The sequence below is a fragment of the Phyllostomus hastatus genome, unplaced genomic scaffold (genome assembly GCF_019186645.2).
Source record: "Phyllostomus hastatus isolate PE091 unplaced genomic scaffold, TTU_PhHast_1.1 phas_contig_348, whole genome shotgun sequence".
Classification (NCBI taxonomy): Eukaryota; Metazoa; Chordata; class Mammalia; order Chiroptera; family Phyllostomidae; genus Phyllostomus; species Phyllostomus hastatus.
Window position 1 is genome coordinate 3,437,209 of NW_025333860.1, and position 23,433 is coordinate 3,460,641.

The 23,433-nt window shown below is 33.1% G+C and overlaps 1 protein-coding gene across 3 annotated transcripts in view; it reads right to left on the reverse strand.

Moving 5' to 3' along the window:
* The window catches only part of NOVA1 (NOVA alternative splicing regulator 1), a 151,732-nt gene that overhangs the window by 16,266 nt on the left and 112,033 nt on the right, over positions 1–23,433 (reverse strand). For 2 of the 3 annotated variants that reach the window (XM_045841278.1, XM_045841280.1), the window contains exon 4: positions 15,675–15,746. The exons of the other annotated variant lie outside the window; for it this stretch is intronic. In XM_045841278.1, the coding sequence (XP_045697234.1) occupies positions 15,675–15,746 (72 nt within the window). The remainder of the gene's footprint in view (positions 1–15,674; positions 15,747–23,433) is intronic. 3 annotated transcript variants of the gene reach the window in all.

A 23,433-nucleotide genomic window follows, 5' to 3' on the forward strand; every position in this document is an offset into this window, starting at 1 on the left:
TCCTCTAGGCCTGAAGTTTCTCTCTTCTGACCCTTGCTGACAGCCTGGAATAAAGCATCCCACATGCTGAAATGAAGGGGTCAAGCAGCTGAAACACATCTGTAATGTCAAAGACAGTCCAATCTTTCCCAATCTTTGGGGAAAGTCCCTCTTTATATTTCTTAAAACACTGCATATACCACAACTGAAGTCATTATTTTTTCCATCCTCTTTTTAGTCTTAGACAACATTTTTTTAAAAAGCAGATATTGAATATAAACTCTAATTGCAAAGTAAAGTTTAAAAAAGTAGATACTCAAAAGTGTTAAGAATGTTCATATTCCTTGTCATCACCCTGATGATACATGAACACAAACTGGTTTTTGACTATTACAAATAGGGCCATATGCTAGCAACTTGATTTCCTGTAATTAATACAGGGTCTAGCAGAAGGAACATTTGCTCTAGTGTGGTTGGTAGGGTAAAAATATGGGTGTAATAACTTATAGTTTTAATTTGAACATTTCACTTAAAATGTCATACGGTGTGCTTGAGTATGATATTGTTGTTACAGAATTACATGCTTATGATTTTGTAATAAAAGATGTTATTAAAAAGGGGCATTATTTGTCCCAGGTCTTGTATATTATGAATACTATTCTAGGCTAATTTATGTGGCTCTAACTCATTATTTTTAATAGCTTCACCACATAATATTCTGCATACCACAATTTACTCAGCCACGCTACTGTTAGAGGTCAAGTTGTTTTCCAACTTTTGCACCTCTAAATACTCCAATATCTTTGTCACTATATTCTTATGTATTGATGCACTGTTTTACTGGACAGATTCTCAACATCTGCAATGTTACAACGTTTCTTACATCAACATTGTATGAAAATGATTGTCTCCCATATCTTTGCCAGCAGTTGTAATTTGTAAACACACACAGATTAATTTTTGCAGTCCTAGTATATGTCACATAAAACTTTGGTTAAAAAAAGTACTATCTCATGATGCTAATTCATATAACCTTTAACTATTTTCTCCTTTTTTTACATCAATCTAGAAGTTCTCTGTATAGTTATCAATTCATTGTCATATCTATCTGTTCAACATATTTTTTCCAAGAGTCTTACCATGTTCTTTCTTATTAGTAATGTATTCTGCTATACCAAACATATAGACAATATTTACATACTCAAATATTTTAACCTATTTCTTCATGCTTTGGATTTCCTTCTTCCTTAAGAAAGCCATCCTCAAGTTGATCTCACACATTGTAACTTCATCTTGAGCACACTGATTTAATTTCACACATTGTATAGGCTGAATGTATACATTTATTTTCTTTCAGGTGGGTAGTCAAGTGTATCAGTACCATTTATCAAATAAAACATCCTTTTTAAAATAAATTAAAATGATGCTTAAGTATTGCTCTGCATCAGACAGTGTTCTAAATGCTTCTCATAGATTGATTTATTTAAAACATGACCATGCTATGAGTAGGCACTGTCATTATTCACATTTTACAATGAGAAAACACATGTGGTAAAGTTGGTCCCTCAAATTGGAAAATTAGGAAATGGCAAATATTTGATTTAAAGTCTGCAATTATGGTTTGAGATCATAGTTGTCTTACTCCCTAAGTTATACTACTTTTCCTAATTCATGACAAAGTACAGTTAAGTTCTCACATATACTTGGAACTATTTCTGAAAAATATCTATTATGTTTAACGGACAATTACATCTGTTTGTGTTAATATCACATCCTTTTATTATAACAAATTTATAGTAAATTTTAATATTGAGAGAAGTATATCATCTCACACAACTATTTTTTGGTAATTATTTTATGGTTCATATTATAATAATTCTCAGGCACTTATTTTTTAATATTAAAATCATTTTCCCTTGTTTCTCCAAGACCAGAAAAATTATGAAGAGAAATCAAAGTGCAATAAATATTAATATTTTGACTGAAAGGGATGGGTATTTCTGATATTAAATCTTCCCTTCCAAAGTTATTGTAACAAAGTCTATTTATTAAGGGAATGTACATGAAAATTGTACATCCTCTTAATACAGATTCCATGGGGGTTTTTTTTTGGTTCATTTTATTCCTGGGAATTTTGATCTGTATATAATATACACTAAGTTGAGCCATAAGAAATTGTACTCAAATATCAGCAATTTTATAAGGTTCATATTAATAGTAAGCAAAATACATCAAATCTAATGTATATTATAAAGTCAGTAAGTTCATTTATAAAGAACATTTTGGATTTCACTATTTTTCTAGGACTTTCTTAAGTAGACTTCTAAACAACATTATCCTGACATCACATACAAATACACACAACTCACACAAATACCCTGAAGAAAATTAAATTTAATTTTAATATTTTGTTACATAGTTATAACAATGCTTGAGACAAGAGCCTGAGTGGTTTTCAGCTGTGCTCTGAGTACTACAAGGAACAAAATAGAAGTATAACATAGAAGGCTATGTCCCATTAACTTAACCTACTTACTCCATCAAAAGTATTCTTTTTCCACTTGGTTTATATGTTTAGAGAACTTCTGTGCAAAATTTCGTTTGAAGAATTAATTTTCAAAAATAAATAAGAACTTTTAAAGTATATAGGCTTACAGTCTAACACTAGTCATTGAAAAAAGATTTATTGAGAACCTACTTTGTTCCAGATTATTACTTTGATACATCAGAGAGAAAAGCAAAGATCCCTGTTCTCAAGCAACGTCTTTTCTAGGAAAGCAAGGTGGATAATACATAGTAAATGTGATAATAGAGTACATAGTATTCTGCGAGGCAATGAGAAAAATACAGCAAGATAACAGGAATCAGGAGTACTGAGGTAAGGGGAAGCCAGGTCGCTATATTAAACAGAGTGGTCAGGTAGACCTCATTGAGAAAGTGAATTCTGAACAAAGACTTGCAGGCTTTGAAGATGTTAGCCAAATAGATTTCTGAAATAAGAGAATTTCATGCAGACAGAAAAGCAAGAAGAAAATACTGAGGTGAGAGCATGTCTAATGTCTGCAAGGAAAAAGGCAGATCAATTTGGCTGGGACAGAGTGAGTCGGGGTAAGTGGCAGGAAATTAGGAGAAACAGGCAATGTGGCAAGGGCCAGATCTTGTAAATCAGTGGATGTCATTTTGGGGATAGTGGCTTTTACTGAACAAAATGAAAAGGAAACTATTGCAGGTATAGACAAAGAAATTTTTAAATGACATTTTAAAAGGAATACTCAGTCTGGTCAGTGGAGAAGAGACTTTGGAAAGCAAGTATAGGAAGACAGGAAACCTAAATGGAGGCTACTGCACTAATTCAAGCTTGGATGAGAGAAGCAGTAAATACACACACACACACACACACACACACACACACACACACACGTATATATATGCACATGCTAGATTTCAGATGCTAAAAAGAGAAAAGAGATGCTATGAATTCAAGATTTTTGATCTGAACAAGTGGATGTATGGAGTTGCCTTCAACAGAGATGGCAAAAGCTAAGGGTGGAGCAGTGCTGGAGCAGGTTTTGGACTTGTGACTTTAAGATGCCCATTTACATATCCAAGTGGAAATACTGAAGGGCAATTTGGATAGTCTGTAGTTTCATTCTAAGATATGGATTAGAGATAAATATGAACTCAAGTTATGAGCAGCCTGAATAATATACAATTCTAGGGGACATCTAGAGAAAATACACTCAAAATTATGAACATGAAACTTGATGCAGGGCCTTGTAATAAGCCAGGAAAGGTGAAGAATCCTAAGGCTTAAGCTCTATTAGTTCACAGAAAACCTGCCTCTCACTGTAGACATAAGTTTTGCAGATGTCAGCACATAAAAGCTAAGGTATTAGATGAAAAGTAAAAACACAGAAGTCTCAAGTATTAAAGCCTGGCATACCACAACATTAAGTGGGCGGATGAAGGGAGGAACTTGCAAAGGATTCTGAGATGAAGCACATGGCACGACGCAAGAGGAAAACCAAGAGTATGTAGCATCCTGGAAGTCAAGTAAAGAAAGCATAGGAAGAAAGTAGAAATGATCAATTATAACAAGTATTGTTGATAGGTCAATTAATATGTGGACTGAAAATAAACAACTGGAATTAGCAATGTGGTCATCACTGATGTCCTTGGAAAAACAGTTCTGGTGGAACGGTGGAGGCAAAATCCTGAGTGAAGTGGAATTAAGGAAGAATGAGAAGACAGAAACTGAAAAACAGAGAAAATATTTTTGAAAGTTTTGCTACCAAGCAGTACAAAAGTTAGGGTGTTAGCTGGTGGAGAAAACAGGATTAAAAGTTTTGTTTTGTCTCTTAAGACAGGACAAAAACAGATGCATGTAAGCTAATGGAAGTGATCTCATTGATACCCCCCCAAAAAAACAAAACCCTGAGAGATCAAGGATAGAGAAGGCAGAATTACTGAAGGATGTTCTTGAGTAAAATAAAAAGGGCGAGGTTTAGTGTATAACCAGAATTACTAGCTTAGACAGGGACAGGACCAGTTTACCAATGGCAATAGACAGGAAGTTGGAAAATGCAGGCATAAATACTGGCTGATTAAATATACGTGTTGGTGTGAGTTTGTGAGAGTTTTTATTTTTTTGATTGTTTCATTATTTCAGTAAAATAGGAATAATTAAGGTCATCAGCTGGGAGCGAGGAAGAAGCAAGAACTAATGAGGAATTTTGAGAGGGACAATTGTTAGTGTTATACCTCATAAGATCCCCTCCCTTTGAGTATAGGTGTAAATTAACTTGATTCTAATCAACAGAATATGGCTAAGGGATAGAATCTCACTACTGATTATGCTGTATAGCAAGGTAGGTGAGAAGTCAGGCTGTGATTAGATTCAATATATAAGGCTTCATCTTGCTAGCACACCCTGAAGAGTCTCCTGCTAGCTTTGCAAGAAGCAAACAGCCAAGCTGTGAAGTGCCTATAGAGAGAGTCACATGGCAGGGAACTTGGGGAGCCTCTATAATCATAAGGCAGCCTCTTGCCAACAGCCAGTAAGAATTCAGGTCCTCAGTCACAGAGCTGCAAGAAACCGAATGCTGCCATAAACCTGGATGAATTTAAAAGAGCATTGCCTCAGGTCAAGCTTCTGGATGAGAGCACACCTGAGCCAATACTTTGATTATGGTCTTGTAAGACCAAGAGCAGTGGATCCAGCTAAGCAGTGCCTGGACCCTTGACCCATGGAAACTATGAAATAATAAACATGTGCTCTTTAAGCCACTAAGTTTGTGATAATTTACTACACAGCAACAGAAAAGTAACACAGAGACTGAGAGGAGAAGAGAATTTATGAAATAGACAGGTAGAGAATAAAAAACTGAATGGGCTTATGATTATCTGACCACAGTAAGGGCCCATCTGAGACCTGTGCTCACGAACTTAAGTGAAACCAGTGAGTTTTGTGTTTTTCTGTTGCTATAGCAAGGGCACTATACATGAGTTACCTATGTTTGATTTGTTCTTTACACATTTAGATGTATATAATTTCAAATTTATCAGTACATAAATAAATACATGTCCATAAAGCACATATTTGTAAAATCATTCTTCTTTTATCTTTTCCTGAAATTTGAGAAAAATCCCAGGAGTGTGAATAACCAGGAATCAAAAATTAAGGATGAAATTTAGTCAGCACTGATCAATTAACAAAACCACGTCACTGAATTTTAAAGTGACTTAGTATCAACAACTATGAACTGATTAAACCAATTGACTCTGAACTTTTTTAGGTTTAAACACATTCCTCAAATACTGTAATTCTATTTATTATATCTTACATTTGCTTCATATTTAAATTCCATCTGTAAAAAAGTCAAGCTTACATCTTGCTATAAAAAAACTTAAAATTATTAGCTTTACCAATACTTTTTTCTCAAAAGGAAACAATAGTATTTACGAATTGAACAAGAACCTACTCTCACTAGAGAAGAAAATAATTGTAGAATATATTAAGCTATCTTAAAAAACAAAAAGAGACCTGTCATGGTGGAGGAGTGAATGGAAGCTACACTAACATCCTTCCAGGACCAACTGGAATTACAACTAAGTTAAAGAAAAATCATCCAAAATAACCAACTGAACACCAGTTGAAGCCTTATAAGCAAGGACATATAGAAGAAACCACTTCACCACGAGATTGGTAGGGAGTGCGGAGAACGCGTGAGAGGGCAAACTGGGCTTTCATGGACAGGAGCTGAATTTCTGGAGGGTATTTCAGAGGCCTGGGGATTCCTTCTGAGGAGTGTGGGGACTGAACCCCAAGCTGGGCTCCCCAGCCTAGTGCACCAGAACTGGAAAAGGAACCCAAATATCATCTGGCTATGAAAGGCAGGGGTGTTTCTGTTCACCAAGAAGAGGCAGCTACAGATGCAAAGACCTCTTTAAAGGTCAAGGAACAAAATTCTCTTGCAGGCACTCACCCTGGGCTCTGGCAGAAGGAGGGCAGAGTGGACTTAAGATGTGTATGGACAGTATGGGGTTGGTGTCTCTGGGAAGAGAGCTGAAGGATCAACCACCAGGATCACTGTGCATTCCTCATACTGCAGAAGCCATCTCCCTTGGGCATCGCACTCCCCACCAAGTGGCTACAGCTTGGGGAGAAGCAATAGCCCCACCTGCAGGAAACCCTCTCACCCTACCCTGTGGAGATTAAGCCAGGCTGCTGAGTACAGCTGGAGGCTATTCCAGTGATTAAGCCCAACAGCAAAGGCAGATCTCTGGAAGCTCTGAGACTAGTATATGCTTCCCTGGGCCCAGTGCTGGTAAAAGTTGGCCTTAGTGTGCAGCTTGGTTCTTTCTGCACACATCCAGGACCAGCAGAGGGAGGCATGATCTGTGCATCACTGATAGCTCCAAACAGGTTGCCCAGGGCCAGTCACAGGCAACGTCTGATAGACCTGCAGCAAAGTCTTTGCAGATCTACCTAACACATAGAAACAAATACAAAGAAGCAGCCAAAATGGAAAGACAAAGCAAAAGCTCCAAAGAAAAGAACAAGAGAATTCTCCAGAAGAACAACTGAAAAAATGGAGGTGAGCAATTTATCAGATACAGAGTTAAGAGTAACTCAACACCATGGAGATACTCAACACCATGAAGAATGATACTCAAGGATATTCAACACCATAAAGAATGACACAGAGATCACAATAAGTGACCAGTCAGTAATAAAAACTACAATATCTGAAATAAATGATACACTGCAAGGAATAAACAGTAGGTCAGATAAAGCAGAGGATATTATCAGTGACTTGGAAGACAAGATACAAAAAAAAACATCCAAGCAGTGCAGCAAAAAGAAAAAAATAATTTTAAAAAATGAGGGGAGCTTAAGAAAAATTTTGGACAGCATGAGGTGTAATAACACCTGCATCATGAGAATACCAGAAGGAGAAGATAGTGAGCAAGGTTTCAAGAACCTATTTGAAGAAATAATGATCAAAAACTTCCTCTGTAATCTGGTGAATGAAGAAGATATACAATTCCAGGAAGCACAAAAAGTCCCCAAAATGATGAATACAAAAAGACCTACAAAAGACACATCAAATTAAAATGGCAAAGCTTAAAGATAAGAAAACAATCTTAAAAGTCACAAGGAAAAGCAGTTACCTACAAGTGATCTCCAATTAGACTGTCATCTGATTTCTCAACAGAAATATTTCAGACCAGAAATTATTAGCATGAAATATTCAAGGTGATGAAAAGCAAGAACCTACAAACAAGGCTACTTTACCCAGCAAGGCTATCATTTAAAATTTAAGGAGAAATAAAGAGCTTTCCAGACAAGAAAAAGGTAAAGGACTTTGTTACCACCAAACCAGTATTGTAACAAATGCTAAAGGGCTTGCTTTAAGAGGAAAAAGAAAAAAAAAACAGAAAAATAGTTTAAAAAATAAAATGGCAATAAACATGTACCTATCAATAATCACCCTAACTGTTAATGGCTTAAATGCTCAAACCAAAAGACAGAGGGTAGCTGAATGGTAAGAAAACAAGATCCATATATGCTGCCTCCAAGAGACACAACTCAGATTGAACGATACACACAGACTAAAAATGAGGGAATGGAAAAAGATACTTCATGCAAATAGAAAGGAAAGAAAAAAGAGCTAGGATGGCCATATTTACATCTGAAAAAATAGACTCGAAAACCAAGGCTATAGTAAGAGATGAAGGACACTACATAATGATAAAGGGAACAATCCAACAGAAGAATATAACCCTAGTGAACATTCAAGCACCCAACATAGGAGAACCTAAATATGTAAAGCAAATCTTCATGGACACAAAGGGAGAGATCAACAGAAATACAATCATAATAGGGGATTTGAACATTTCATTGACTTCAATGGATAGATCTTCCGGGCAGAAAATCAATAAGGAGAGAGTGGCCTGAACAACACACTAGATCAAATGGATTTAACTGATATCATCAGAACATTTCACTTCAAAGCAGCAGTATATATATACTTTTCAAGTGCACATAGAACATTTTCTGGATAGACTACATATTAGGACACTAACAAGGCTCAATACATTTAAGAAAACTGAAATCATATCAACATTTCTCTCTGACCACAATGCAAAGAAACTAGAAGTCAATCACAAGAAGAAAACTGAAAAATTCACAAAGACATGGAAACTAAATATCATGTTATTAAACAATGAATGAGTCTACAAAGAGATCAAGGAAGAAATCTAAACATAACTTGAAAAAATGAAAATGAGAGCGCCACAACCCCAAATCTGTGGATCACAGGGAAAGCAGTCCTAAGAGGGAAATTCAGGCCTATCTCAAAAAAAAAAAAACCATGAAAAAGTTCAAATAAAAAATCCAAATGTACACTTAAAGGGTCTTGAAAAGGAACAACAAACAAATGCCAAGGTGAGTAGAAGGAAGGAAATAATAAATATAAGAGCAAAAATAAAGTGCAAAAAAAAATACAAAAGATCAATGAATCAATGACCTAGTTCTTTGAAAAAATAAACAAGATTGACAAACCTTTAACCAGTCTCATCAAGAAAAAAAAAGAGGGACGACCCAGATAAATAAAATCAGAATTGAAAAAGGAGAAAGAACAACTGGCAAAAGAAGAAAGACAAAGGATTGTAAGAAATATAATGACCAACTACATGCTAACACATAAAATGGATAACCTGGAAAAATGGATAACTCCTAGAAATATACAATCTTCCAAAACTAAATCAGGAAGAATCAAAGAATCTGAATAGACTGATTACACCTACTAAAATTGAAGCAGCAATCAAAAAACTCTCAACAATCATAAGCTCTGGACTGGATGGTTTCACAGGTGAATTTTACCAAACATTCCCAGAAGAACTAACACCTCTCCTTCTCAAACACTCAAAAACTTCCAGAGGAAGGAAGACTCCCAAGCACATTCTACAAGGATAGCATTATCCTAATTCTTAAACCACATAAAGGCATTACAAAAAGTTATAGGCCAATATACCTACCTGATGAACATAGATGCTACAATCCTCAAAAAATATTAGCAAGCCAAATACAGCAAAACATCAAAAAGATCATACACCACGATCAAGTGATATTTATTCCAGGAATGCAAGGTTGGTACAACATTCACAAATCAATAAATGTGATACACTACATAAACAAAATGAAGGAAAAAAAGCACAGGATCATATCAACAGATGCAGAAAAAGCAGTTAATAAAATCTAGCACCCATTTATGGTAAAAACTCTCAGCAAATTGGAAATATGAGGAACATACCTAAAAATCATAAAGGCTATATATGACAAACCAACTGCCAATATCATACTCAACAGGCAACATCTACAAGCATTCCCCTTAAGACAGGGAGCAAGACAGGGATGTCCTCTTTTCCCTCTCTTATTCACCACAGGAGTGGAAATCCTAGCCATAGCAATCAACAAGAAGAAGAAATATGCACTCAATTTAGAAAGGAAGCAGTAAAACTGCTTTTATTTGCAGATGACATGATATTGTATATAGAGAACCCCCAAAATCCACCAAGAGACTGACTACTAGAACTGATAAATGAATTCAGCAAAGTAGCAGGATAGAAAATTAATATCCAGAAACAAACCATCAGAGAGGGAAATTAAAGAATAACAATCCCATTCACAATTCACACAAAAATAAAATACCTATGAATAAACATAACCAAGGATGTAACAGATCTGCACTTGGAAAATTATGAGATACTGAAGAAGATCAAATAAGTAGAAGCACACACTGTGTTCATGGAAAGGATGAATTAACATCATGAAAATGTTCATACTACCCAAAGCAATCTATAGATTCAACACAATTCCTATCAAAATTCCAATGACATATTTCACAGAACTAGAACAAATATTTCAAAAATGTATATGGAAGCACAAAAATCCCCACACAGCAACAGTGATCCTGAGAAAGAAGAACTGGAGGAATCACACTACCTAATACTAAACTATACTGTAAGGCCATAGTATCAAAACAGCATGGCACTGGCATAAAAAGAGACACATAGGTCAGTGGAACAGAATAGAGAGCCCAGAAATAAATCTACACCTTTACAGTCAATTAATATTTAACAGAGGAAGCAGGAATATGCAATGGACTAAAGATAGCTTCAATAAATGGTGGTGGGAAAATTGGACAGATATGTGCAGAAAAATGAAACTAGACCACCTTCTTACACCACACATAAGAATAAATTCAAAATAGATCAAAGACTTAAATGTTAGACCCAAAAGCATAAGAATCCTATAGGCAATAAAATCTAGGACATTGTTCGTAGCAATATTTTATCTGATATAGCTCCTTAGGTAAGGAAAACAGATAAAATATACAAGTGGGACTACATCAAACTAAAGTTTTTGCAAAGCAGAGGAAATCATCAACAAAATAAAAAGACAGCACATGAAATGGGAAAACAAATTTGCCAATGTATCTAATAAGGGGTTAATATCCAAAATTTATAAAGAACTTATAAAACTCAACATTGAAAAAAAACAAATAATCCAATAAAAAATGGGCAAAGAAGACATACATATGGCTGATACACATATAAAAAGTTGCTCAACATCACTAACCATTAGAGAAATGCAAATTAAAACTGCAATGAGATACCACCTCACAACAGTCACAATGGCTATCATCAATAAATCAATAAACAACAAGTGCTGATAAGGATGTGGAGAAAGAGCAACCTTTTAGCACTGTTGATGGGAGCACAGACTGGTGCAGCCAGGAAAGCAGTATAGAAATACCTCAAAAAATTAAACATGGATCTTTCTTTTGACCCAGCAATCCCACTTCTGGGAATACATCCAAAAAAATCCAAAACACTAATTTGAAAGAACGTAAGCATCCCTATGCTCACTGAAGTGTATTTACAATCATCAAGTTATCAAGGCAGCCCAAGTGTCATCAGTTGATGAGTGGATAAAACAACTATGGGACATTTACACAATGGAATACTACCCAGCTGTTAAAAAAGAAGAAAATTTTACCCTTTGCAACAGCATGGATGGAACTGAAGAACATCATGCTAAGTGAAATTAGCCAGTCAGAGAAAGACAAATACCATATGATTTCACTCATATGTGGAATCTAATGAACACATTGAACTAACAAAACAGAGACTCACTCACAGATGGAGAGCAGGATGACTGCTATGGGAGGGGTTAGAGGGTGGAAGGATCAAGCAAAAAGGCAAAAGGACTCATGGATGTGTACAACAGTGTGGTGACTGCTGGGGAGAGGAGGGTAAAACGGGGATAAATGGTAATAGGAAAAACTCAATAAAAATGAAATAAAAATAAAGTAATCACTAATGGAAAAGAATAGAGACTTTAATTACAGAAATATTTTAGACTTGAAAAAGCAGCAATATTATCTTACAGTTTTTCTTTAAAGATAAAATTCAGTTTTTATATGCTATATCACTTAGTTTCTTACAGAACAATGTTTCTACCCTGGCTGGTTTAGCTAGTGGATTGAGTGTGGGCCTGTGAACCAAAAGGTCACCAGTTCAATTCCAATGGGGACCCATGCCTGAGTTGCAGGCCAGGTCCCCATTGTTGGGGGTGTGTGAGAGGCAACCAATCAATGTTTCTCTTCCTCTCTTTCTCCCTCCCTTCCCCTCTCTCTAGAAATAAATAAATACAATCTTAAAAAATATGTAAAAAAAGAATAATTTTCCTTTTTCATTATTACTTGAGAGATATTTCAGAAAAAAAATAAAATAAGTATAACAATCTAATGTGGAGAATATTACATTCTAGAAACTACTTTTCTAAGAATAATGAAACTGACTTTTTCTTACTTTGATCTTATAGGATGCTATTATCATTTGAATTTTTTCTGTAAATAATTTTTGTATGTTTTTATTTTTGTATTTTTTAGCTGGAGGGGAGGGAAAAAGAGAGGGAGAGAAACATCTCTTGGTTGCCTCTCACACACCCCCAGCCAGAAACCTGGCCCACAACCCGGGCATGTGCCATGACTAGAATTCAAACCGGTGACCTTTGGGTTCCCAGGCAGCACTCAATCCCCTGAGCCACACCAGCCAGGGCTTGAATTTCAATAAATGAAAACTGAACTCAATTTACTCAGCAAGTAAGTGGCAGAACAAGGATGTGATCATAGGCAATTTGACTCCCTTCTTGACTTTTAGCCTCCATTCTGTAAAACTTCTCATATGATAATCCTTTAATTTTCAGAGGCAAGTTATTATAGAGCCACAACACTAGTTATAGTCTGTCAGTCTGACCTGTGAAAACTTGAGAACAGAAAAGTAAAATTCAGTATGTGAAAGTCATTTTTGAAAGACTAGAAAATATTTTTAAATGTTGAAACTGTAGATAAAACTAACTTTATGATGTATTTTCTGAGCTTTTTATTTTGGGGTTTAAACAAATAATAATAGCCCCTAATTTATTTTTATTGAATCATAGACAAACTATTCTGGAAACAGAAATCAATCATCACTCTTTTGCTTATTAAAATAACAACAAAAATGAAAATAACACACTCTTGATGTATTTTATAATGGTCTATAAAAATTCACATGGAAAAATGTTTATAGCTACTTTTAACAGCTGAGGGTATTATATTAGCTAGAACACATTAAACAATAACTTTTAATTTAAATTGGAATGCTCTGAGTTTGTTCCATTTCTTCTAGTTATAAAATTGGAGACACATCTGCTAAATTGCTGGATAAGAATAAAGCAAACTTAAACCAATAATAAAAGTTATTTTTATAGGTTTAAAAGTCTAATTTAATCACATGTAAGAACCCATTTATCTATCCCCATTACCCTTATAGATATAAGTCTACACATTAAAGTGATACTGATTTAAATAGGACTTATACACAAAAAATAACTGTGATCCATGAACACCAAAAACCAAATTACCTAAGTAGAATCTATTGGGAAATACTGTAGGGAAAACTACTAATAACATCAATATGGGTGATAACTATACTTTCCTCCATGCATTTACAGAATTTGTTATGGTCTTCTTTTATATTTTGCCTCATGTTGTCCGGGAGATACTATCCTTGTTTGTACAAGAACAGAATGAAACAAATATAAATAAAATACATTTAATAAATATAACTGGGTATAATGGACAGAGGATAAAATCACAAGCGACTTACTATTTTGAATCAGAAAAACATTAGATTTGGCAGAGGTGGATGCAGTAACTTATCTAAAGGGTAAAAATATATTAGTAAACTTAAACATAATTAGTCTTTTAAAGAAATCAAAATTCACATGTTCATATAAGTGAAAAAATGCACAAACTGAATTTAATAGACAAAATTTTTCTTTCTAGATCCAGAATTTTTTTACATTGAGGAAAAGCATAAGTTTTGTTTTTATTGCAATTTTCTTGTTTTTGTTTAGAAAAGAGAGAAGGATGAAGTACAAGAGAAACATCAAAAATATAAAGTCATTTGTTTTCCCAATAGTTTTCTATATCATATAATTGAAGCTCATATAACACATAAGGTATATACCATATGATTTCACTCATATGTGGAATCTAATGAACAAACTGAACTAACAAGCAAAATAGAGATAGACTCATAGATAGAGAGCAAGATGACAGCTCGTTGAAGGGGGCAGGAAGTGAGGGGGTAGAGGGATTAAGCAGAAGGGAAAAGGACTCATGGACATGGACAACAGTGTGGCGATTGCTTGGGGGAGAGTGGCATAAGGGGATTAAATGGGGACTAAATGGGCATGAAAAAATACATTAAAGATTATATAGAAAAAGATAAGGTACATAAAGTGAAAATAGGTGTATTCACACACACACAACACATATTTTGAACTTCATACATCAATAATACTAGCTTGGTTTTCACTTTACACAGTACTATTTCCTTCAAAGAGAAGTGCTCAGTTTCATCACCAGAGATGTATACTTTTAAAACAATTTACTGGGTCTAAGATGTAAGCACTATAAAGTATTTTTGTCTGAGGGAATGCTACTGCATAAAATAAAATCAAGCTCCTAACATCCTGTTAGTTTTGCTTCCAGTTATTATTTTTAAACTTTCTCTGAGGTTGCAAAAGTATTAGATCAATAATGAACAAAATAATTCTGATAGCTTTATATTAGATGATATGCAAAAGCTACATTTAATATACTTAGCAAATACAGTTCAGTGTTTATAATTTATTAGCCAACTCTATGAAATATATTTAAAAGATAAGCTATTTTTAATATTTAAATAATCCCATGAGGCCTTGTATTAGTAAAAAATTGGAAATATTAAAGAAAACATTTCTCACCTAAATGAAGCTCAACTCAGACAAAATGAATATGTGTTTAATCATTTTAATAAATATATTTTTAACAATTGTGAAGTTAAAGTACAGTATGTCTGAATTACATAAAATATTTTATATAATTTCCTTAAATGTATCAAAATTAACCACACTTTTGAAGAATGACCTACAAATATTCAGTACCAACACAATCATTGAATCAAACTATTAAGATATATTTATACTTGCAGTTTGCCACTCCACAAAAGAAAATACTAGTATTAAATTCTAAGAAAATACCATTTCCTATGTTGTTCAACAGCATTAAAAGTATGACAAATACCAATTTTCAGTTACTTTTAGTTTGCTACAAATGTTTTTCAACCAAAGTTTAAAATTGTTTACAAAGTAAGGAATATCTGAAATAAAAAGCAAATAAAATGCATTCACTTTTAAAGGTATACCTTTGCTCAACAAATCATATTTAAACATATTTTTTACATATATGATATTCTTAAGCTATATACCAAGAATCCTAGGAGGAAATAATAAGGGAGATCATAAACATCAACTCAATAAATAACCCTCAGAGCTCCATAAAGTCATCATAATTTTAAGGGGAACATCCAAAATTCTAATAGTCTACCACCTGAATAAATTTTTGTTACCTAAAGTTAAAAATTCATATAAATTTTCAGAAATTATTAATTATTTCTTTCTCAGTTTTTTGGACTCTGATCATGGTGCACTTTGTGAATGAACGAATACATCCTTAACCCACCATTGTTTTCTCTCCAGTGTGCAGGCAATCACCCGTGAAAAGTATGGTGTAGATGACAGGATGATACTGTACCTGATTAGCTCTGGAGGTGGTCATGGGGTCAGATGGAGAGGACTTGGTGGTAGTTGGGGAAGATGGCAATGTCTGGGAACAAAGCAGTTCAGGAGCAAATCAACCTTTATAAGCCTTAAACTGATTATTTAAATAAATCAAAATAAAATAAAATGTAATATAACGAGAACAAAATCCTATAAACAAATCTTTCTCCTAGTCATTCAAATTTAATGGAATTTAAGATCAATCAAATAACTAATGCATGTAAATATGCATGCATAATAAGCATGTAAAAATAAATTCATGACTTGAAATCATGATGGTGACTGATAAAAATTCACATGAGTATTAAAGGTATCCTGACCATATTCATGAATAGTAGTCTCTTTTCTTTCCCTTTGTTTTCTTGGGGAAAAAGAGATGTCAAACAAAAATTCAAGAAATTCAATGAGTAAAACTGAAAGAGCCATTTTCCTATCAATGAATACAGTCGGGGATTGGAAGAAGTGGTGAAATGAAGTTTACTTTGGCAAAAAGTATCCACCTACTTAATATGTTGAACATCACCAACAAGTTGATTCCACATGAATTTAGGGATCCATACTTAAAAGCAATTAAATGTGTAGTTCTGAGTTCTTAATATCACAATATCTTCTAAAGTATTAATTTTTAATTAATTTAGAGCCCGTCTGAAAATGTAAACATTAACTTCATATTAATAAACAAGTAACTAATAGCATTTTAACACTTTACCACTTATGCTAAACACTAAAATTTAATATAGATGAAGGGTACAATATATTGTAGTATCATCAGCCTGTGTTAAAAGTAATCATCAAAATATTAGGAATCATTTTTATTATTGACTTCACTTTTAAACACACTTACATACTATACATATGTTTTATGAGAATGTAATATATTTGTTAAATAGCTCATTAAAATATTTTAAAAGCTTTTCATGTCTAAAAGAATAACCTTAAAGTGTAAAATATTAAGATTTTTTCTTTATAAAAATGTATATTTTCACTAAGCAAATAGCATTGCTTAAATAGTACCCTCAATACATGATATTTCTTAATGGGTGAAGTGGGCTAATTTTATAGTATAGACAAAACAGTTCTATATGAACATTATGTTTAATATTAATATGTATCCATCAAAATTACTCAGATATGAGCAAAAGCATAACTTTAAAGGTTCAGCAGTATCAGGGAAAAGTAGAGGAAATTACTTAATATAGTTATAGTCATGCATTTTAATTCAAAAGTTGTAATTTGGATAGAATAAAGCAGTTAAAAGTAAAAGACAAAAATAAGACATTTGCAGGCTCCTAATTAATTCACTGTTCTCCAAAAACTAAGATTGCTTCTAATATCAGATCATGCTTTAAATAGTCCACGCCTTAAGGGGGTCTTAGTTCTTCTTAAGTTAAAACCTCAGATACTTTGAGGAAAACTAGACTTCATATCAAGTCACACCAAGGTTTAATCATATATAAAGACGGGGCAGGAGCTACATTCAAAGGTAAAACATCATAAACAAAGAAAAAAAGTCTTCAAATCCTTTGTTTTCTGCAATAAATTACTATCATTTCAAGGGACTTAAATTTTCTGTCATTAAAATTTGCCCTAATATTTTTTTTTCCTCACAATATTATGCTATGGACATGTGATACTAACTTCATGTTACTATTAATTAAACAGTAAAGGTTTTGTTTTTCTCATCTCTGGTTACAACTTGGATTGCAGATAATTCCTGTGAGTAGTTAGCATACATCTGAAAGCTGACTAAATAGATGTGAAATAAATCTAGAGACCATTTTCCCCAATATAGGTTAGAATCCAAGTTCATTAACCTTACAGAAGCCCAGGTGTGTGTGTGTATTGGGCTCTTCTGTTTCTATCAGGGTAAAATCAACCTGAAGCGCATCTGCCTTGCCCTGGAGATGAACTCTCAACAAGGTCTTGAAATAGTACAAAGAACTATGTGGAAAAAGTAGTAATATCAAGTGGCTCAGAATTAATATTACCTTCTATCAATTTATTTAATAGCTTTTTTCTGCTTGGCATATAGATGAAATATTGGGCATGTATTATTAGTAATTGATATAACTCAGATTCATCAACATTGTCCTTAATTCTAATGCTGTTTCTTAACCACGGAAATAAAAACAATAATTTTAAACTTCTAGAATAATAATAGTAATGTGTTTAAAATCATTAAAGGTTTGGTTATTAGGTAAACATAAGAAGATAGAGTTTAATATTTTAACTAAAAAGGTAAAAATTATATGAGTTTGGGCTTTAAGGGATAATAAGTGTCAAAATATTACAGCAAATTGTCTCTAAATATATTTTCTTGGTTTAAATTTCTGAAATAATGAACACCAACATATAGTGAAATAAATGTGAGATGAGTTTCCAGCTATTTATTATTCATGGAGATACTGCACAAAAAGTCTTTTCCCTTTACTAATCAACTTATAATAGATTCCAGAAAGCCTACATTTCAGTTACCTTTTGAATACTAACTGCAAAAACTGTTTTAATAAACACATAAGTTTCTATTAATTAATGAAACAGCTTTGACAGTTGTTCTCAACCACACAAATAAATAGAATGGAAAAATCCAAAAGAAGTATTTCAGTATACAATATAAATATACAATGTTTGTTTCCCTAATAGTTTATAAATAGTGTTTCCAGTTAAAATCATTTAATAAAATTTCTGATATACACCATGAAGATGCAACTAAATATCCATATAGTAATAATATATTAAAATATCTGTTAAAACATTTACAAAGGACATACTCCTCTAAAATTTATTTTTTACATTTATCAAATAGTGATTATGAAGGGCACTCATTTCTTTACCACAATTTTACCTTTCAAATGGAAAAGAGCATTTTGTTTACATGAATTGAATGGCTGTTTAAAGATTCTGCTTTGAACAATGAAGGCTTAATAACTTATTGCAGAAAAATTTGAAGTATTTTATAATTTTAAAATAATGGATTCTTTGGAGAATAGTTTTTAAAAATTTAAGATTTGACAACAGGTATTTAGTTAAATATAGATATTAACTAGGCTTTTGGGAATAGAAATAAAAAGTAATTACAAATTATAAAATGTATTCTTGTTAACAAGTGAAATTTTTGCTGGGCCAGAGAATATTACTATAAATAAACTCTATAATAAAGCTTACCTTCAAGCAAATCTATAGTGATAGATTGTCAAGAACTTCTGATATTTAGAGATACAGTAAGTACAGCAATGAACAATAAATCTCAGTTGTAACTTGGAACCTATCACTAGCTGAGTAACATTACTTAAGTAATTATCTTCCCAAACCTGTTTCGAGTTCTGTTAAGTAAACCTGTATACTGCTCTATAAAAAATAATGGGTAAATATTTAAACATGTAATTAATACCTTTGGATTTTTATCCTGACATATATCCTCCCTCTCTTCCAATGTCTGAACTTCCTGCAACAACTTAGACCTAATATAAATTTATGTTGTCCAGTTTCAAGACGTCTTTCACAATATACGCATTCCATAGCTTGCTTATTTTCCTCATAATTTCTATTCTATACTTTATCCCTCTTTCCAGCCATTCAGTATTTTATCTTTCTTTGAACTGATATTCTTTATTACTTGAAAGAAATCATTATTTCCCAGAATGAGCTTCCTTATCTACCACAATTGACTTCCTCACTTTGTCAGTTTTTCAAACCACTCTCCCCGCAACCCCGTCTTCACATTGCTTTCACTGAGACAAAACTGTGATCTCCTACTCAAATACTTCACAGGCTACATCTTAACACCCTAAACTGGATCTTTCAGCCACTCCTCAGTCATCTTGTTCCCCCAGTAATCTTATCTCCAGGTCCTCTGCCTTTTCAAGCTCCTTTTCATTCTTTAATATAAGTCATTCCTTCTTGAGTAGCAGGGTTTTCTGAACCTCTCTGATCTAACCTATATTTTTCTCCTTTGTACATCCAAAATTTCAAATCAGCAGTTTCCACACCACACCATTTTTTTCCTTTTTACCTAACCAGCCTATTTTCCTTTAGGAAATAATAACTTTGCTCTCACCATGTGAACTGAAACTAACTTTTTAAACTTTCCAATAATTTCCTATTTTAAAAAGTTACTTATTCTCAAATTTTTCTGTGTATTTGAGCCTTTTTTAGCATCTTTCCTTATTTTGTGACAGGAAAAATTATTGATTTCCTTATTGCCTTTATGATTTATACAGAGTACCTCCTAAGAAAAAGAAGTTTTACTTATGTAATGCTCACAATATCCTAATGAAATAAATCACTATTACTATCCCCATGTTATAGGCAAAGAAGTAGAGGTACAGAGAAGCAAAACAACTTGTCCAAAAATACCCAGCTCGTCATTTAAAAACCCAGGACTGGAATCTTGGAAGTCCTGCTCCAGATCCTGTGCATTTACTACAACGCCTGTTACTTTTTCTGATAACTGCTTCTTTTTTCATTCATTTGCTTTTTTCTTTCCTGCTATGAAAATGAAGTGAAATTATCTCACCTATTGCAATCAAGGGTCCGTATTTTCAGTTTTAGATTCTCATCTATGCTTCTATCAGAAACGACTTCAGGAAAAAAAATACTATTTACAAATTAACTTTTCTGAACAAACTAAAGTATTTCAAGTAGTTGCCTGATTAAAATTTACTTTTTTGCTTTCAGATTTCACCATTCTACTAGGTTCAAAACTATATATAGTCATTTTTTATTCTTTCATCACCATTTTAGAACTAGAACAAATCAGCCTTAAAGCCTCACAAATTTTACTTTGCAATATCTTTTAACTTCATGTATTTGTTTCAATTTTCACAACCAAAAGTGAGATGAAGTGTTTCATCATCTTTTTCTTAAAATATCGCCTAGACTCTTACCTTCACCCTGACACAAGACATTCTATTTTAAATGAGGTCCTCTTCTTAGAGAAGTTTATTCAAGACTTTGAAAAGTATCAGAAGAGAGAAAGCTATTGGAATTTGTTTCACCAGCATTACTCAAACCTGGAGGCCATAAAGCCTAGTGTTAAGATAATTAATTACAGTTATAAGTCCTTGGGTAAGTCACTCACTTCCTCTAAGCATCAGCATCCTGAAGTATCGCATGGACTCTGTGCCTGTCGCATAGGATTTCTGTGAGGATGGGTGAAGTTGATAATTCATGTAAAGTGCACAGCATGATGGGTGGCACAGAAACAGAGTAAGCACCACATACATAGCACTATTACCATTATTACCAGTTCTTCATTCTTGCCCACAAAACTTTTTTTTTCTCCCTGACATCCACTGGATTTTTGAATGTTACATGAAAAAATTTTAGAAAATATTATCTTACAAACCTTCAAATTTAAATATCTGTATGTAGAACATTCAGCTAATAGTCATAGCTCTCTTTTTCTCCTACAAGCTTTATCTACAAGAACCCTACAATTCTGTCTGGCTTTTCAGCACAGAACAGAACAAAATGCAGGGGTATCTCTTTTTTTCATAACCTTCTAGAGAAATTAGAGAGGCTCTTTTGGGAGATATTACAAAAAATCTGTACGATACCCCTCAGCTGAACATCCAGGGCTCTCCATTACCTGATCCCACCTTACCTATCTAACGTTATTTTCTCTCAACTCCAACACAAACATTCCATCTTTGTCAAGATAGTCTCCATACTAGTAAACACTTAAGGCATCTTTCTACTCAAATCCACATTGCTTCACATCCCTAAAATTAAGCTTTTTTTCTTTTTTTTTCTAGTTAGGCAATTCCTACACAACCTTCAAGGTTCAGGTCAAGTCTTCACCTGTTTTACAATACCAAATGTCACTAGCCTACATTTCTTTCACAATCCTCTGAACTTTTACAGTATATTGTTTATACTGTAGTTTTGGTATATAAATACAGTTCTACCAAAGAACTTTATAAATCTTTATAGAACTTTATAGATCTTTATAAACTATTAAAAGAATTTTTTATGTCTCACAAATAGTTTTGGAGAGCAAGGACTACAATTTAATATATTTTGCAATTCACTAAGGTGTCATTTAATAATTTCATGATTGAATGACTGAATAATGAACAAACAAATTATGTGCTGTTTTTGCAAATTTTTCATGATGAATGTTAAATTATTTGGGGTAAATGAGACTTCTGACATCTTGATTTTTTAAATATAAGATAATTATTTATAGGCCTAAAATACTTGTTAATGTAGCTTTTCTTAAAAATATATTTGAGCCAAAAAGGATTGAGATTCCTGAAAATCTGTAATAAACAAAGGAAGTTAACAAATACTAACTATAATACTTAAATGTGGTTGCTACCAATTTGGGGAGGTTCATTATATTGGCTCATTACATCCAGTGTGCCCAACCTTTTAGCATCTCTGGGCCACACTGGAAGGAGAAGAGCTGTCTTGGGCCACACATTAAATACACTGTGGCACATAATCACAAAAAAATCTCATAATGTTTTAAGTAAATTTACAATTTTGTGTTGGGTCGCATTCATGGCCATCCTGAGCCACATGAGGCCCATTGGCCATAGGTTGGACACCCCTGATTATTGGTTTTGAGGGACTTACAACAAGAGGAAAAGTTTCAATAATCCCATGAGATAAAAAGTAAAAAGCATAAAGCTCAAAACATTAAAAGGTATAAATAAAATATATGCCAAATATTTTGTGTTAAGTAGTACTCCAGAAAAGAGTTCAGAGCTCTAGGCAAACAAGATCTAAATTCCATGAAAATTATTGAATGTTTCAGTTATCTGTGTGTCCTAAAAATAAAAAGTACTATGTTTTATGCAAATTAATATGTTTCATTTTGTTTTACTGGCTCTTGCTGCATATCTGTCTCCAGTGTGATGTCTTATAAAACAAGCACAATGGTACTGTGTTCCTCAAGATAATCTCCTGATGTTAAGGTTAAAGAACAGAGGCTACAAGATTTTGATTAAGTATTATTATTATTGTCATTTTGAATATATAAAATATTGGATTCCTCTGTATTGGCAAATACATGTTTCCAATTTAAATTGCAGAATTAAGAATCAAATATTTCACAGTATCTCATATCTGAGGCTGGAGGTAAAGCTGTCATAACAGGTTTCACCATTCTGCTGTATGAAAGATTTATAAGACCACTATGCAATATTTCTCTAAAAAGAACTATTCTGGCCTGAGAATTGATTCAGTTGATAAGGGTGGGTTCCATTTAGGCAGAGTATGGTGGTTCATGCAATTTATTCAGTTTCCAACTATATATAGATTGCATAACTCAGAATACACTATTTTATTAAAAGTCTATAATATATGGTGTAAAATTTTGACTTTTAAAGCAAGTTTTGTTCGGAACTAACTCTGACTTCCTATTACATATACATCATTTTTACTTACAAAGTACATATAAATTATATTTTAGCAAGCAAAACCTTAAAATTTTCAGTCATAAAAACAATGAACATGTCATAACAAATATACTATATTAAGAAAATCTATAATTTCATATTCAATGTTAATTCATTTCTATGCAAAAGTTACATTTTCTAGCTCTACCCTTTTTAAAACTTCAACTTTTTGCAAAATGTTAACTAGAAGAAAATTATTTTAAAAAGTTTCAAAGAAATTACATTAAAAGTTAACTTGAGAACTGAAGCCCAAAATAAATGTAAATGGTTTATCTTTACTTAAGGGGAACTGTACCATTCTAAAATAAATCTTATTAGGATTCTGTG